Source organism: Halichoeres trimaculatus, unplaced genomic scaffold (assembly GCF_033239565.1).
Source record: "Halichoeres trimaculatus isolate MK-OKI-2021-1 unplaced genomic scaffold, fHalTri1.1 fHalTri1_scaffold_3, whole genome shotgun sequence".
In the NCBI taxonomy this organism is placed as follows: Eukaryota; Metazoa; Chordata; class Actinopteri; order Labriformes; family Labridae; genus Halichoeres; species Halichoeres trimaculatus.
Genome location: NW_027437181.1, coordinates 36,931,386 through 36,949,946, shown reverse-complemented (window position 1 = coordinate 36,949,946; position 18,561 = coordinate 36,931,386). Strand labels below are relative to the sequence as shown.

Here is an 18,561-nt window from a genome sequence, read left to right as displayed (position 1 = left end):
ACAATGTGTACCATAAATTGAAACCTGTAACTGCTTTTCAAAAGTCTGAAGCCATGAGCTGGCGCTTCTCAAACAACCAAAGCCTTTAGAGCTCTGCGGTGACATCACACTGAAAAGAAAAAAAAAAAGACATAAATGGATGCTGTTACCTTCTTTCTGGATGAGCATCGCATCTGAATATCTTGTCCTGAGTCTTTGCTTCTCATCCCTTTCAAAACCACATAGAATAGAATAAATATAATATAGAATAGAATAGAATAGAATAACTTTTTCTCGTCTGTCAGGAGTGATAGAAATTTGACTTTGACAGGCTAAGTAAACAAATACAAGTATGAAGGGGGGCTCTGTGAGAACACAAAAATGAAGACAATATACAGGAGCAGACTGGACGCTGCGCTAGATACGTGCCTTGCTCTCTCATCTTGTACATGAGTGGGATACAATTCTAATAGCAAGCAGGCTAACCAGTCATAAAAATGTAAGTTTTTTCAAAGAGTAAGCCTAATAAAGCTGCAATGCATTTGTCAAATGTCTCTCTTAAACATGTTAGCTGTTACCAAAGATGTAAGATGAAGCAGAAACATGATTAAAGAACCTTTTATTTCTTTGAACAGTTTTCCTGACAATTGATTTACAGATTGGACACATTTTGGAATGGGTCACTGCGGCTTGTTCCTCCGAAAAAGTGGGTCGCCTGAAAAAAAGTTTGGGAAACACTGCTCTAGGGGACTTAAGCTGAGCTACATGTTGTTTTCGAAGTGTCAGAGGCTAAGCTCCTTCAACATCACAACAAAGAACTGCATAGAAATACTGGGGACATACATTTAATTCTTCTATATGGGTACAGAAAAAAATGAAGCCTGATGCACAGATTATGATATTTCAACAATTTATTCAACAACTTCATAGACATTTTCTTCAGAAGTGTGCTGCTTTGTTTGATGTTAGATAAGTGCAGGGAACCAAAGCTTTTTACATGCACATGGTCTCAGCACAGATACAGGCTATATGTCATTTCACTTTGTTTATCTTTTTTAAAAATCACAGAGCTTTTGAATACAGCAGCTGATGAAGCTTACCAACAACCAGTTCAATGAAGTACACCATAATCAATGTTCAATCTACATTAAAATATAAAGAAAAAAGGAAACGAGTAAAAACCTACAAAGAAAAATAAAGCTGTAAAAATCAAAGCAAATCCTACGAATGGCGCTGAGTGGATGAATCCATGAATACACGAGTCCAAGGATCTGCACGTCACATTGCTCAGCTGCTTTGTCTGTGTATGCACATTGGTTAGTTTTTAAATTATTGTAAATACTATGAAAACAAAACGCAAGTCACACTCAGCAAACAAGAAACATTCCTTTCTTTGATAGATCTGGTGTTCCCAGAGGGGAATGGACTCAAGTGGGGGATGACAGAGGAGAAGAGGGGCAAGGGGCTCAGCTTGAACACCAGATCACAGTCCTAACATGGCCTTCACTGGGGCAACCATGCTCTGTATACATCTTAAATAATATAACTTCTACCTGAAGTTGCTGTTTAAAGTGTCTAAATCTGTTCCAGGAGCAGTAATGATAAGTCTTTGGCTGCCCCAGTGTGAGTTTCACAGACAAAGACCAAAATGATCACTGCACACATCAATAATATTATGAATTTCAGGTGCTGTGATAAATATAGCCTATATTTGATTTGTGTCTGAGGAACTAATGAGCCTTTTCAGTCTCACCTACCTCCTTGTTTACTCTGCAACTCAAACATTTTCTCCCCAAGTACAATGTGGCTCCCATGTGTATGTACGGGAGATTATGGGACTACTGGTGGGCGCACTGCACCCCCGGCCCATGGTGGCCGCCTTCTTCGTCAGAGCTGTCGTTGTAGGCCTCCCTGCGGCCGCCCGACGATGAGCTCTGGCTGTTGTCGTAATCTTGCAGGTCCACCTCTTCTGTATCTCCTGTGATGATAGGTGGCTCTGATCGCGAGGGCAGCATGTCCTCCAGTTCCTGCACGTGGAAGACATTCATCACTAAAGGAAGAAGTGATCCCACATTTTGGTGGTACGATTATAGTGGGATAAGCTATTCATCACAATTATTACAACTCATAAATTACACAACATTTTCTGGGGCCCAAACCCACAAATTTTAAGGCACTAAAGATGTAATTTGTCTTCTGGTGTAATGCATCAGTTGCCAAACTGTCTTCACCAGGGGCAACTGTTGGATTTTAATAGTACATGTCCAAATATTCCTGGATGAATGTTGGCTACAGATCAACCCACTTTGTTCCTGTTTTCACCAAACATCATGGTAATGTACATCCTCTGAATTGACAGCAGAGTAACAATGTAGAGGAGCTTTCTGGATGGGTTAACCATGACACTTTAAAGCATGGTTTATAGTTTGTGGTTAATCCTGACATCCCTGAGTATAACCCAACACCTTTTCTGATCACATGTAGTTTTTAGTGTTCAGGTTGCGGCTTAATGGAGACGTTTTTACTGTTGAGGAACATGAAATCTAACCAGAGGAAAAACATCTTTACAGAGGACTGTAAGTGTTACTGTAAAGTTAAGGGTATGATCAGTCACCTATTTCAGACAAGAACCTAATCCAGCTCTAATCCCTGAGAGGAATCTCCGCAATAAACCAAGAGGAGAGTTTAACTTGGGACAAACCAAACCTTGTCATTGTACTAAAAGCAGGAACACGTTCTAAAAAACTCCTTAACAGTGTCAGCGTTAAATGGTTAAAAGTCTTCACATCATTTCCACCTACATGTGGGGAATGATGACATGCAACATGTACACAAGGAATAGAAAGGGACAGAAATGTTCACTAGTTTATCAATACAAAGATCAAAAGCTGGTAGCGACCTCTGCTGTCAGATAAGAACATCATTATTCACTTTTTTCCTCTCACAGGTTTGACTGTCTCAAACCATGAAACATTTTCAGTATGAACCTTTGTTGCGTTAGCATCATTGTTTTGGTCACATACTGTATTTTCTGCACTATAAGGCCCACCTAAAAGCCTTCAGTTTTCTCAAAAGCAGACAGTGTGCCTTCTAATCTGATGTGCCTTATATATGGATCAATATTGATTAATCATGGCTACCATATTTAGGGGGCGTCACCGGAGTAACAGCGGTAAGCAGTAAGAGCCTGTAAAGAGGAATTCTGCTAGGTGCTAACGTTAGCTCACAGGCTGGCCCGAGCTTCTTCTCTTGTTTATTGTTAGAGCAATACAGCGCCCCCCAAAGCTCTGGCATGTGAACTGATCTCTGGAAACGGCTTTTGTGGACGGCAGAAATGGCTTTGTCTTTACAGCGCACTTTTTTTGAAAATGGCACAGAAAATAGTTGGATAGGAAAATGTGCAGCTCCATGTGGATGTAGCCTGAGTTTGACTGACTTATCTGACTGTTTTGTTGACATTCCCTTAAGCGCAGCTCCATCTAGTGGATGCATAACGCAACCCCAGCCACTACTGTAGCTTCTACTCTATGCCCCTTATAATGCGGTGCGCCCTATGTATGAAAACAGTTTTCAAATAGGCCATTCATTGAAGGTGCACCTTATACTCTGAAGTGCCTTGTAACGAAAATACGGTAGATGTCCTGGATGTTTCCATGTATACAGTGAACCGAAAGAGGAGGATGGGTTGTAGAGGACTGAGTCATGTCTTACCACAAGTTTCTCAGGGCTGATCCAGTTGTTTTCAGGGAACTGGACATCAAACTTGATATAGAGATCGCCCTTCTCGAAGGGGTTTCGGTACTGGGGCATGCCCTCTCCTCGCACCACCCTGACAGAGCCTGGAAGAGATGCAGCATGTTAGAATAACTTCCTTCACTGTACACTGCTTACATCTTCTAGTGTTGAGTAAGTGGTTGGTGTGGGCTCTGCAGAGAAACACGAGAAGCCTGAGGGTGTACCAGAGTGTGACTTATCACTTTTGGCAGTTTTTCCAGAACTCTTGCAGAGGATGCTGCTGACCCCACTGTGCCTTAACCAGTCAAGAACTGTAGATGAGTCTGTGTTCAGCTCATAGCAGGAACCCAGTCTCGTGAAGGTTATTTATATACATGTTTCAAAAATATAAGTACTATATAATATTTACTGTAACAAAGAAAAAGGGAACAACATACACTATTGATGTATTTGCTGTGATTCAGAGAGTTACACTGCTAAAATGTTTGCGCAAAAAAATCACAAGAGTGCTGCTCAGATATGAGTGCACCTTGATTCCAAAGACATTTGACCTGGAATAACCATAACAAAGGGATTCATTCCTTTTGAACTGAAATGACCATAAAGAGAAGTAATAAAGTCTTAAAAATGGTTACCTGGCTCAATGACTTTGCCAGCAGGGTACTTCACCACGATCTGTCTTCCGTCTAAGTGTTTCAACATAAACTGGAAGCCGCACAGCGCCTCTGCCAGCCCAATCTTATGAGTCATGAACAGGTCGTTGCCTTCTCGCCTGTATGTCTGAAAATTGAGAGAGCGCATTGGTTAGAAATTTTGTTTCAGAAAATTTACTCCAACACTGACGTTAAAAAGTGTAAAAAAAAAAAAAAAAGAACAGCATAGGATGAAAAGTAATACAGCAAAAGATTATTTATTTTGCAGGCCTCACACCTTCCTCTTGCCTTGCTGTTACTGATGTGCCAGGTAATGCCAGATTTTTTTAGCAGCCTCTTAAAACAGATGGCATTTTTACAATTTTTTTCCTCTGTGATGCACATTTTACATCCACAGTGAGACACTGAAAAAATGCTCATGTAGTGGAGCAGGCAAGTTGTCCACTGACATTATTTTCAGCCAATTTCTGTCTCAAGACAAAAAATAACAGCAAACTGCCACAATATGGTTAGTTCTGTAAAGTTATGAGTTGGGTGAGAAAAAAATCCTCAGAGGTGACAGACACACCAGAATCACCTAAATGCACATTTCCAGAGATACAGAGATACAGCAAACAGCCCTACCTGGTGTTTAGAGAGTCTGACCAACTTTCCAGTGTTAATATTTTTATTATTAGAGATTGAGTTTGGTGAGTTGAAGACTTGTGCAGAGAAAAGTGTGACAAGTCAACTTTTCAGAGCAGCTACAATGTGAGGCCAAATTACAAGATACAAAATTGAACCAACTGCAGGACAGATTACATCTCTGTGAAAGAACTCCTCTCTGAACTCTGCTTTAGCCCGTCAAAACATCTCATCTCCTCTTTGCCTCTTTGGAAAACCCCTTTTTAGTTTTCATGGGTTGTCCAAGCCTGCCACTGCTGGACTCCAGTGCTGACATTCATTCAAGTTGGGGGGGGGGCTAACCCTGCAGTCGTTCTAAAGGATGTCCTGCTGATCTCTGTTGTACTAATCGTAGTCCTATATTTATAAATAGAGTGAATTTTGTAAGATGACGACAGAATGCACAGGAAGGTCTGTTGAAGCCATTTAAACACAAACTGGGGCCCCTGTTTACACGAAAACGATGCATCTGAAGATGCCAAATCACAGTGAAAACGCAATGAAAAAATCTGCGTTTACAAAGAAATGCAGAGCGACTGAAAACGCTATATTCAGCATGCCAGGCCTGTAGGTGGTGCTATAACTGTCTTGTCCAGAAGCCGCTTTTGGTAGATTGCATTGCCGAAGACCAAGAGCCAAATTGGAGCAACAGATGCTCATTTGGTTGAAAGACAGACAGCAGATTCAGCAGAGCGGCACAAGCACAACACCATTATCCACAACAATCGTAACAACGGTACAGTTGGACTGTTGTATGCACTCGCACAAAGCAGAGTGTGACTTCAGCAGCTTACTGTTTACACGGCAACGGTGTGGGCAGCGTTTCAGAAAAATTGCACTAAGGAGGCTGTTTTCCAAAGTTTGCGTTGTAAATTGGCTGAAACGCCATTTCCATGTAAATGCGAGGCTGAAACAACAAAACCCTGAACAGTTGTCCTGTAAATGGCCCCTGGATAATTTATTATCACATCACACCTCAACACATCATACTGTGGTGCTATGATTGGATGTAGGTCTGTCAAATTCCTTCAGGAGACATCTCTGCTGTGTAACGTGGAAGTGAATGAAACGGATCTTGACCCATTCACCAAGGAGACTTGGTCCAGACCTGTGTATTTCTTTTGTGTATTAATTAAAGGACAGATGTGGGACAACCAAACAACTTGTCAATCTTATCTGGATCATGGGAGCCAGCTCCAGTTACCAGATTTGCTTCAACCATCCTCTAATACATCCTGACATAAATGACAAAAAACCCCAGGGAGAAAGAGCCAGGGGCACTGGTGCAGCTCAGCGTGCTGTTCCAGTTTACTGAAAATAACTTTGCATAGTCAGAGACAACCTGGTTTCTAAACACCCTCCCCACCTCTCCACTCAGGAAACTAAAAAAGTCAGACAGGAGAAGAAGTTTGAGAACTAACGAGGCAAACGTACTGACAGAAAAACAAGATTTTTTTTTTAAGTAGTAATTTCCTGTAGTTATCTGGTGGAAACATCCAAATTTCAAGGCACTTCAGGGGCTACTTAGAATTCTCGATCTTAATAACCTACAGACAATTAAGCTGATCTCAGGTTCTTGTTCGTACTTTCCTCACCCTTTTGCTCCTATTCCAATACGGGAACTAATCACAGTGCATGAGTTCAGGGTCTCATCTAACTAATGTAATGTAGGAGGCAAAAATAAACATCATCCATTGTCCTCTATATACCTATCTTTAAACAGGTTAGATTACATCTGAAAACCAAAATAGGAAATATGGATTTAGTTTGGCCAAAATTCACTGAGGCAGGAATGCACTCAGGTGATTCCATGTTCTGTTTGACTCCACATAAGTCTGAGAAACAGCACTGTCAAGACAATCTGGTTGTCAGCACTCAAACAATGAAGAGGCCTGAGGCACCGCCAGCTGGACCAGACTCCTGTGACACACAGCGTCTTCAACTTATAGCCCTGTTGTAGAAACCTTTATGGTACCTTTCACACATCCACTTTACTCCTGAACTTATCTAAACATCAGCCAGAGGAGCCACCTGTAAGAGAGCAAGCGTCTGCATGAGTTGAGCCAGACACTGCAGACTATCAGGCAGGCCCCCATGTAGAGTAGTAACCTGAAAAAGTTCAGTTTAGTTTGACACCGTTTCCTTTCACTGCCCTTATGCTTCATGTTCTCTGTCCCATATTTTTGACCACTGGACCCGTTCCTCTTTCGTACTGTGCCACTGTTATGTTATGTATGATTTTTAAATTCAGGAATGTGAATCTGAAGTCACTGGGGAATTTGATGAGACCTTTGATGAGACCTTTGATCTATAAAACTGATAAACTTGCCTGTAAAACTGATAAACTGACACAAAACTGGATGACACATAAACAATGGGTTTAACAGAAGATACTTCAGTATGGTTACAATCCTGGATCCTGGAGGGACTGGTCCACCTACCTCGTTGTCTTTTTCCTGCAAGACAAGCACTATATCTCCAGGTTCGACACCAGGTGCCTGGTCTGCCTCTCCCCCAAAGGTGATTTTCTGTCCGTGCTTCATGCCTTTGTCCACATGTACCTCTAGGATCTTCACCTCCTTGACCACTTTCTTACCCTCACATTTTTTACAGCGGTCTTTCTCACTGATAACTTCACCTAGAATGGGTAGAATGGGTCAAAGTATGAGAGGTGAGCAGTGAGCAGTTCGCACACACCGTACCATAAATAACTTAAGTGTCTTCTAATGAACAGGTAACCTTACCTTCTCCATTACAATCAGTGCACACAGACTGCATCTGTTGGACCATCCCCGGGGCCAGCTGTCTGATCATAATGCGCATGCCACGCCCCCTGCATGTTGTACATTTCTGAACAGCGCCTGTTTTGCCTCCTTGCCTGTTTGAAAACACACACGCAGAGTGATTAATTGTTACAGCACAGGAAACCAAACAGGATAAAAAAACATCAAAACGCATAAATAAGAGCTATGTAATTATTCAGATTATAGACTCACCCATTGCAGGTGCTACACAGTACATTCTTGCTAAGTTGTAGTTTAGTTGTTTTTCCATTGTAAAGGTCTTCCAGTGACACCCTGTGGACAAATTGTGTCAGATGCTGTTAGGAACATTTAAATGAACTTGAAATAAGAACATGTGCATACTGTGAGGAGCAAAAGGTTTGAACGTGAAGTCTACATGCCACTGAACAAACTTTGTCTTACTTGAGTGGATGCACCATGTCCTCTCCTCTTCGTCGACCTCCATTCCTGGCGCCTCTTCCCTGACCACCCATAAATCCAAAGAGTCCACCGCCAAAGATGTGGGAGAAGATATCGTCCATCCCTGGTCCACCCCCACCTCCTTCCCGCAATCCCTGTTCTCCATAGCGGTCATACAATTCCTTCTTTTCAGGGTTGGTCAGCACTTCGTAGGCAAAACTTATTTCTTTGAACTACGATTTGGGAGAACAGAAAAACAAGGTAAAATTAGCTTGAGAAAATCAACCACAGCAAAATTACTTAACAGTAAGAAGTGACAGGAATGATGCAACAAGGGCGACTGTAAAACTTAACGCATTAAAGCCAGATCAAAGCAAGTAGCACCCAATCTGTGAGAAATACTTTTGCAGCTTGAGACCTGATGAGACTCTTGTTAACCTTTCAACCTCAGCTTTTGTGTGAATCAAAGTCGACAACATTCCTGACCAAACTGGGCTCAACAGTCATATAACCCTTATAGTTGTGATCAGAGAAGCGCTGTTCCAGTCAGATATCGGTCAGTTGCTAGATCAGTGCAAAAGTTTGAATCCAAGGAGCAGATCTATTCAACTCAGTTTGGCTGTGCTACAGTCTCTTAACAGTATTTGATGCTTGTTTCTAGGGGTGGGAGAAAAATTTGATGTATTGCAGTAGGTGAGTTTTTTGTTTAACAACTTTAAATCATGATTTTTCTGTTTTGTTAAAAAAATCAATTTTTATTTTCAAATTCAAGTCATTTATTTTAGTCTTTGTTTATTGCTGGATTGGAAGAAAGTTGAGACATCAGATCCCCTGAATAAATCCTAAAAACTGACTAACATGTGATGTGCACTTTTGGGGAAAAAATGGCTCGTGACAGGACTGGGGGATTTATCAAATATACTTGATGTATCGCAGGTTTTCCACGTGAGATGTACAAAATGACTAATATCAAAATCATCGAGTACAAACAGTAACCTAAATGTTTTTAGACATGGGAACTAGGGCTGCAGCTATCGAATATTTTAGTATTCGAGTTTTCTACTGAAAATCCCATTGATTAATCGAGTAATCGGATAAAATACATTTTTGTTTAGTTAAAGAGCAGTTATTTTTCAAATGAAAATTTTTCTCTTTAAGAAATAGAATTTTCTGATACAGCATGTCAATAAGAGCACTTTGGTAGCTCCAAAATTTGTAAACACACTTTGACACATTTTTTGTGCCTTGGACATCTCATCAAATGTTGTGGACCCAAATGGCACCTGTTTCACAGAATGCCCCATTAGTCTCCAAACTCCAGAAAAGAAGCTAGATTTGTTGCTAGTTGCTATTTTGAATAAGAGGTAGCTTGAGGGGTCTGAAAACTCTCTTAATATGGCCTCAGCTCTATTTGAAATACCACTCTTTGATCTTTTTTAAAATTAAACGATTCCTCGAGGCGGAGAAAATGACTCAAGTAGTTTTTGTAATAGAGTACCTCGAATCATTCCAGGAATCGTTTCAGCTCTAATGGGAACATAATTCTCCTCAGTGATTTGCTTGTTTCACTCCCTGTGGGTTTCTGGGGCTTGTTTTCTACAGTGTAGCTACTTTGGGTTTGCGTTGCTGCCTGTATGAGAGAGTCTTGAGATTTCCCCTTTTTGCATTCAAATTTTAAAAATCCAGCTAAAAGTCCTGCTTCAATCATGATACTGATGTCATTTTGTGTAAAAAAAAAAAAGGGTTGACTTTAACATTGATATAGTGACTTACAGGAGAAATCAGAAAATCGATATGTATTGTGTACTGAGATATAGCCTACAAATATGGAGATATTGGATTTTGGCCATATCGTGCAGCCCTAGCTCCTGATATAGTCTGTATACATTATCATCATTCAGCTTTTTCATGTGATCTGGTGTTAATAAAAAACTAAAAATCACAAAAATTGGAAATATGAAAGAACTGCAATTTAAATCAAATAGGCACCCCAAAATTCATAGAAGAATCAAATAGGAATACAAGCATATAGACCCAGCCCTACTTGTTACACCAACTACTTCAGAGGCGACTTCTCAGATGTACAAAGCTAATACTTTGAGGGGCAAAATGTATCACAGCCAACTAATCCAGCGTTCCAAGAAACATCAAGAATACAACAAACTCAGCTTCACAGAAACAGGAGCAAGAGCAGGGCAGTTAATGTCAGCTGTATCACAAAGTCACAAGACACTTACAAGTGATGCTTTGAAAAAGTGAAAAATCCCTGAGGTTGAAAACAAAATATTCCTCTACCTAGCTGAAAACTTGGCCCCACAGTACAGTTAAACTGTGCAAAACTTTATCAACAGACTGAAAAAGTGCATCAGCAGTGAGCTTCACCACAGATATTTGAGGCTCTGCTGTCAGCCTGTCAGGACACCAAAATTAAAAAACCACACAGTACAGAGCTGTGAGCTCAAAACCTCCTCAGTGTGACCAGGATGTGAATTAAGTGCATGTCAATGTTTTTGCACTCTTTAGTGAGACATGGCTGTGATTTAATGTTGACATGTTCTTTCCTCATCTGAAGTATTTCATCATTCAGGAATTTTAATACCCGACTAATCCATGGCTGCATTTTTCTGCACTTTTCTGTGAATGTTAAAACTCCTGTTTCTGTTTTAAAGACTTGATTACCAAAAACAAGTATCCAGTTTTTTTTTCTTTCTTTTATCAATGCATAATGAATCCATCAGTTTTAGTGCTTGTATGAATCCATTCACAATTCCTTTTACAAAGTTAGAAAAGCCTTATGCTGCCAACTCAATACATTGGTACTGGTAATACATTGAGTCATTTCAAGTGTCAGCTGGTACCAAAGCCCAGGTGTTTGAACTGGGAACTTAAAATGGCAGGCTTTCAGGTTTGATCACCAAAATTTGGAGGGAAACTCCTCTGTTGATTTTGAAGAATGACAGGGGGAAGATAGACAAACTTAAACTTCTGTCTCAAAGGAAGCAGAAAGGTGACTCCTGTATGAGCACGAGGAGGAATAATGATCAGCTGATGCGAAATACATGCTAATGTTTGAGCACAATGATCATCATTACAGTATTCACAGACTGATTAGGATGAAGGTTAAACATAACCCACACAGAGTGACAGAGGGAACTGGTGCTTCTAAATCTTTTAAATCTAGAAATAGCGTAGAACGGAAGTTTTCTCCACAACTCACAAGATAATTTAGGTCATGTTGAGAGTCAATACAGAAAAGAAAACACAGAGGTAGATGATAACAGGTCTGTAAACAAACACGGGTAAATGGTCATAGGAAGTTGGATTTGATTTCTTTAAGCTACTTTTCCAGCCATGGTCCGCATTTGTCTTTAAAGTGCGTGCTACGGGGCGGAACTCCGTCATGCGTGATGCAGAGTGATTCATTCTCCTATTATTTACAAGATCTACCGGGGGAGCTTTAAAGATCAACGGTCGATTGGGATCGACGGGTTGGCGTCCTCTGCCATACTGCAACTAGAGATGCACAGATCCAATCCTGGTATTAGGCATTGGCCTCAATACAGCCCCTTAAAGTTGGATCAGGTATAGGAGGAAAAGGATGGGTCCAAACTTGACACTAAAGCTAAACTATGATTTAGTCCACAGGGTACAAAATTTACAATTGAATAGTCATTTCTGTAGGTTCTAAAGCTTTGTTTTAACCAAACTGCTGTTAAACATTTAAACAGGTATAGTTTAAATAGATATCAACCTCAGTAACTCCATATGTACCCATTTATGTCTTTTGCTCAAAACATTACCAATCTTATCCCACAGTAGGGCGTGCAGGTTATCATTTAACACTTGTATTGGATCGGTATCGAATCAGTCAATACCCAACGCCCAGGTATCTGTATTTTGTAATTGATCGACTAAGACCACAAAGAAGTTGTTATATGGTAAGGCAAACAAAGTACCTATTTGTTTTTTGTTTTTTTTATTTTTATTTATTTATTTTTTTTTTGGGGGGGGGGGGGGGGGGGGGTTTCCCTCTCTTCCTTATCAGTTTAACTCCTAATCTTGGTGTTCCAGTAAAGTTATTGAATATCTGGGAGTCTGAGTTTTTTTTTTTTTTTTTTTACTGTGGACAGCCTACTGCCGTGGACCTGTGTCTGTCTCTCTGCGCCTTCTTCTGTCTTTGTGTGTGTCTCTCTCTGGCTACATCTCCCATCTCCCTCACTGCTCCTCTCTCCCTCCCCACCCCAGCAGAGTCTCAACAGATGTCTGACTAACATGAGTCTGGTTTTGCCTGAGGTTTCTGCCCATCAAAGGGAAGTTTTGTCTTTGTTAAACTTGCTGCAAAAATGCTGTGCTCGTGTTGGGTTAAGATGAGATAAGACTTCCTGCAGTCGGGTCTCTGTTAATAAATTAATTTTATTAACGTTAATTGTTAATACCTTTGCCAAGTGTTTTGAGATAACGTTTGTTATGATTTGGTGCCATATAATTAAAGACTAACTGAATGAATGACAATGCCTTTGTGAATTTTGAACTAACACTGTAACCTGCACAAGGAGGGAATGCAGTTGATAGTGGACCCTGCTACACATTAGAAAGTTGAATGCATGGCACAGCAACAGCCCCCTGTGTGTTCCAAAGCATACTGTGTGCATCAGTCAACCACGAACAGGATAATGTGTGTTGCTTCAGTTGCTGGAACAGAGAAATCACCTTCAAGTTAAAAAGGACCTGCTCACTTTGTTAGCATTCCAACCCACTACATCAATCCACTCAACGAGTACTGCCTTTAACCTATGCTGACTTTCAGTCAAAGCTCAACTAGTGGGACCCTCCCAAATGTCTTACCTTGTCACCAGCATTAGGGTTCTTGTCAGGGTGGTACTCTTTGGCCAGTTTACGGTATGCCTAGGATTACACAAAGGAAGAAGACACGTTAGTTAGGTTGTATAGAAACTTATTAGAGTCACACCTCGGCATGACTCAAACACAGTAACAGAAACCTTATCTATAGCTTACGTAATCACACGTGCTCCCTGACGACAACAGATGTTACGGCAAGGAAAACACTTCCGGAAACTGCGCGAACTTTGTTCTACCAAATAAAGCTTTAAGTCGTTTATAAGTCAGCTTCGTCGGCTCCTAAAACGATAACCTGCCTACTACACCGTAACTTATATTTCCAGTTTTTCCAGAAATGGCAGCTCAAGATGTCTGAACATGATTACGCATGGTGATTAGCACATCTCGCTAATCACCATACACAGATGACTTTCTGGACACCAACACAGAGGCCGTCACCTTATCACTCCTGTACGTGAAAGTGACAAGAGCTCACACACAAGGAGATAACACTGACAAAGGGCTGGGACACTGAGCTGACATCAGTAAAGGGTAACTATGTCAGCCATAACGACACTAGTTCAGTATACAGGAGGATTACTAGCAGCATAGCACAGTGTTGCTAAACCAACGGGGCCGATGCTGGGCTGGGTTTCATATCAATAATCTAACTTCTTAATCAGAAGTTTTATTTAACAGCCTGACCAGACAATGTGAGAAAAAAAACATACCAAGGCCCCATACTGATGCAAGTAAAGCCTAACTATGATTACAAAACAGGCTAATGTTGCTCGTCGTTTTGTAACTCAATTTGCTAACCCAGGCTTTCAGAAAATACATTTTATTGATATGATTTTATGTTTCATACATCATGTTAATATACGCCTTATTGAGTTAAAACTACCTATTTTCACAACCTTCAGCGGACATGACGAGCTAACCTAAATGACAAACACCTGAGCTAAAGCTAACAGGAGGTCAATCGCTTTTGACGTAACGTCATAACGTATGGTCAGTCGATTGAGTTTTAGAAAAATAAAAAGGCTGCCTTTAGCTGAAAGTTACAATCTCCTAATAGCATAAAACCCATAAGGTATATCGTTAAACGATTTAGTCGCATCGTCACATGAATATCCAGGCCGCTAATGTGAGCTAGCTGCGCAAAGTAACGCATTTCCTGATCTTAGCGTTTTACCACTAAACCGCTCCCAACAGACACCACGAGCTGCTTCGTAAATGTTTCAGTGTTCCTTTAGTCATTACCTTCTTGAGTTCATTCTCAGATGCGGATGGAGACACTCCGAGAATGTCGTATAGTTTAGTATCGGCAACAGTCGCCATGGTGTTGCTGTGGATGTTGCTTCAGCGGGGAGGTGATGGACAAAGAGCACGAGCCGGTGGAAAATGTTCTCCAAGCCTCGTGCGTCACTTACCGGAAAGTTGCACGCGCTGTGTCCGCTGCTGCCCTCAGGCTGTAGGTATGTGACAGAACTTGTCTTTTTTATCAGGTGTAATTTCACAAAAATAATTATTTCTAAAGATATAAAGAAATTACTACAACGTATGTTAAATTGAAGAAATATTAAACAAATTAACAAAACAGTAAACAGTTTATGAGGATAATATTTCAGTCAGATTATTCCTTATTAAGTTATTAAAACATTTTTGGTAGGGACTGACAAATTTCTGATTGACTCTTCTTAAATAGACAATGAATGTAGTTGTGATGCTATTCTTTAGTGTGTCGTGTTTATTATTATTATTATTATTATTATTATTATTATTATTATTATTATTATTATTATTATTATTATTATTATTATTATTTATCTCTTTATTTATTTTATTATCATTTTTTTGTCAGGGAATACAAATTGTTGTGGTGGTGCTTTGTAGAGTTCAATGAAATCGGACTCTGAGGGTTTATAATTATGTTTGCCACAAAGCAGTTCATAATTCAGAAGATAGCTATTACAATCTATTTAGTCCCTTATACATCATTTATTCCTCTCTTATCAGCCTGCATAAAATAAAGATTTGTTCTTGTGTAAAATATCTACTATTCCTCGGGTTGGTGTTACATATAGCATGCCACATAACAACATTTCTGTAAATATAACATCTTCCAACACTGTTTTTCTTTTCTAAAAAAACTTGCACGAAACAATGGGCAGGCAGTTAATCAATGGTGTAGTCTGCTGCAAGCTGAATCCTAAAGCCAGTTTATGACACCTGACAACTTTTCTATCATATACTGAAATGGCTGAGAGATAAAGAGAATGGCAGGAAGTTGGTAAAAGTTTATATTTGAAGTTAATGTTATCACTATATTGCTTGGGTTTTACCCAGGGGTACACAGTTCAAAATGTAGTCAATTGATTTTTCCCAATTTGTGTCTCTTATGTGCTAAAAAAAAATCTATAATATTAACATGGGCAAGCAGTGGAATACTCAGTATAAGACAATGGTATGAAGAAATGACTCTCCATCTACCCTGCCTAAAATTGTATTATATTCTTAAAGGCAAGCAAGACGAATGTCAAGTTCATTTCAGGGAAAAGGATGTGTCTCATATTTTGGATAAGTCTAGATTATTTCTGTAGGTGAGGTCATTTGGGAGATACCTCTCCATGCATCAGTTTTTGTAAAATCTAGATTGTCTTTTTCACATAACAATCTACCTCTTTTCTTATAATTGTAACTTTTTGGGGTTATTTTTTGTGTTACTTTTGTCTTTTTTTTAAATTTTGTTTATATGTGTATGTATATGTATGGTTAAGGGGCCTGTTTAGTTTATAGTCTTTCTAGTGCCTCTTCTTTTACTTACTCTTATGTCATGTTTATATAAATACATGTCAGGCACAAGTTCTAAAATGTTTGTGCATGATGAAAAGTAAAAAAAAATAAAATAAAAATAATTGTCATTATAATGGCACAATGGAAAAGAAAAACAAACCATCAGATGTGAAACTTGGCTGTGCTGGTCATGGGATAGGGTTAAATGCATCATCATATTCAAGCTGCACCTGATAAATAGGACCACTCATGCATACAGTGTCCAGACTGTATGGTTAGAGGCTAATCATACAATTATCAGAGAATGGATTAATTACTTTAATTGTATCACTTGAAAGGACAGACCAGCTTACAGTAGCTCGGAATTCGAATTGATTTACTTCAAATGTATTAATCTGTAATAATATAAGTAAGTTTTATTTTACAGAGTATCTTGTCATAGCTTGCCCAATCTGTTCCTGTTCCAGTGGTAGTAGATAACCATACTTTATGTACACATGGTAGACATACAAGCCACAGAGGGCAGGTGGCAGCAGAGGCTTCAGATGAATTTCAAATGCAATAGGTTGAATCTTAATTCTGAAGGCCATGGAAAAATGGTGCAAGCAGACATTCAGACTGCAGCTGTGTGCAGAAATCCACAGGTGGAGGCAGAGGCTGCATATCAATGATGGATAATGGAAGTGAGGTTTAAGATAGATGGTGACTTGCAGAGGCTTGAGACAGAGCTGGTAACTACTTTTGATGGGGGACACTTCTGCTCAAACCTCCACCTTTAGCTACTCTGTGCTTTTAAACTGCAGCTGTTTCAAATCCCTTGTAGTGACAGTGGAGTTTTGTGAAGCAGCTTTATGCCAAAAAACTGCTCAATATGGTTGTAAGCAGCAGAAGCAGGTGGAGAAAGAATGCTGACTAACATTGAAAAGGCAAATCTTTACTGAAACTGACAAATGTGGGAAAATATTAGAGAAGCCTTCTGGCTGGAATTTGTGATTATTCAAGTTTGTTTATTTTCATCAGAATAACCGTATGCTTTTAAGTGCAGATGTTAAATTAGGGTTTCAGGTTTGATGCAAAAAAATGTAAATGGTTTTTCCAAAAAATATGTGTATTAAATAAACTGCTCTCTAAACATATTTTTGTTTTTATTTTCCCACAGGATTAGGCTATGAACCCACTGAACTACTTTCATTTTAATTAGTCTCAGCAGGGTATCCAGTACCTGGTAGCCATGGTTTGTTTGAATAGGAAGGCTCATTCAAAGGTCCCATATTATGCAAAAATCACTTTATTAAGTCTTTTAGTTAAATTTGTGGGTCTTTGGCTTTCCTCCCAGCCCACAAAATGTGATATTTAATGACAAAACCTGTATTTAGTAGTGCTTGTGAATGTAAAATCCGGACCTAAAACGAGCTGTTTGGAATTTCCGGGATTTGCCAACGTCAGCGATTCCCTTTTTTGACCGATCAGGAGCAAGTCTGACCTGATTGGTCCATCAGAAATGCTATGTGCTGTGTTGCAGATGTAAGAGCTTTTCCTCAGTGTCCCCCCTGTTTCAGTGTTAGCTTCAGGATGCTAACTTTAGCTGCGGTTAGCCTGTTGTTTTAGCCTGTAATGTTACGGTAAACGAGCTTCGCTGTTTCCTAAACATTGTGCACTCAGAGCTCGTGGCGCTGCTCTCAGTGACATGGAAGAGTGGGGCAGTATCAGCGGTAGCTCATTTACATATGACGGCCACGCCCACTAAATCAGAGCGTTCTGAACAGAGGGGCTATGAGAGCCTGGAAACACTGCTGCTGTGCTTGATTTATTGGCTTTTTGGACCAAAACATGTTACTACCATTTCATGAAGACATCAATGATCCACATTAAACTGCAGAAAAGGAGCAGAATATGGGACCTTGAACTTTTTTTTCTCAGATATTTATGAAAATTTGGCCTGAAGTGTTGTAAACATAGTTCAGTGGAACCTGTATGTGCAGTGCTTCTGCCTGGAGGGGGCAGCTCCTGCCTTTAAAAAGTGCTACCCCACAGCTTGGAAGAGCACATGATCATATGTCCAGTGCTGTTAGAATTATTGCTTAAAAACAAATAAATAAAACAGGTGAATGAAAGCCAGGACCTTGGGTCTTTATGAACATGCCTTAGCTTTCCTTTTCAAGCTCCAGTAAACCTGATCGAGAACACACACATCTGCTTCAAAGAGGAGGAGGAGGACATCACCATAACGCTGAGTGACCATCTGACAGTCATATATTTTTAAAGGGAGCCTTGAGCATCAGACAGGACAAATGCATCATGACAGCAGAGGGTGAGTTGAACTTGAGTGTGCAGACAGACAGAAAAACTGAGGATAAAAAATTCATGGAGCTTTCACTTTCTTATGGCTGACATTTTTAGGGGAAGCTGCATGTTTTTATACAATTTCTTTAAAAGTCTTTTTGGCTAAACTGACCTTATAGGCCTCAAAAAATGAATCAGTCATCCTGAAATTCTAAAGATAACAAACTTCAATGCATTAAGGTTAACACCACTCAGAAAACAAGTTTTGTATTTAAGGCATGTCCAAGCAACACACCTTGTGACCCATCTTCTTAATCTGTGTGTCTCACCTTGTTTAAACTTCTCCAGCCTGAGGGTGGTGCTGTTTGTCCATCTAGCTTGGTTTTAAACAGAATAACTCAGACAGGGAG

The 18,561-nt window shown here is 39.9% G+C and overlaps 1 protein-coding gene across 1 annotated transcript; it reads right to left on the bottom strand.

The window, feature by feature from the left end:
• Positions 1-872: 872 nt before the first annotated feature.
• On the bottom strand, positions 873-14,495 carry dnaja2a (DnaJ heat shock protein family (Hsp40) member A2a). Its single transcript, XM_074667143.1, has 9 exons — positions 14,336-14,495; positions 13,079-13,138; positions 8,237-8,466; positions 8,027-8,107; positions 7,775-7,908; positions 7,472-7,668; positions 4,350-4,494; positions 3,691-3,818; positions 873-2,006 (listed from the first exon to the last, which is right to left on the bottom strand). Exons 1-9 carry the CDS (start codon positions 14,411-14,413, stop codon positions 1,818-1,820), a joined length of 1,242 nt encoding a protein of 413 aa, XP_074523244.1. The 5' UTR covers positions 14,414-14,495; the 3' UTR covers positions 873-1,817.
• Positions 14,496-18,561: the final 4,066 nt, after the last annotated feature.

Excerpts from the sequence above, each read along its gene's own strand:
- dnaja2a (XM_074667143.1), bottom strand. The coding sequence starts at position 14,413 with ATGGCGACTGTTGCCGATACTAAACTATACGACATTCTCGGAGTGTCT. Across the intron at positions 7,669-7,774 it reads CACTGATTGTAATGGAGAAG|GTGAAGTTATCAGTGAGAAA; the intron begins GTAAGGTTACCT and ends TACCCATTCTAG. Across the intron at positions 4,495-7,471 it reads TGCAGGAAAAAGACAACGAG|ACATACAGGCGAGAAGGCAA; the intron begins GTAGGTGGACCA and ends CTCAATTTTCAG.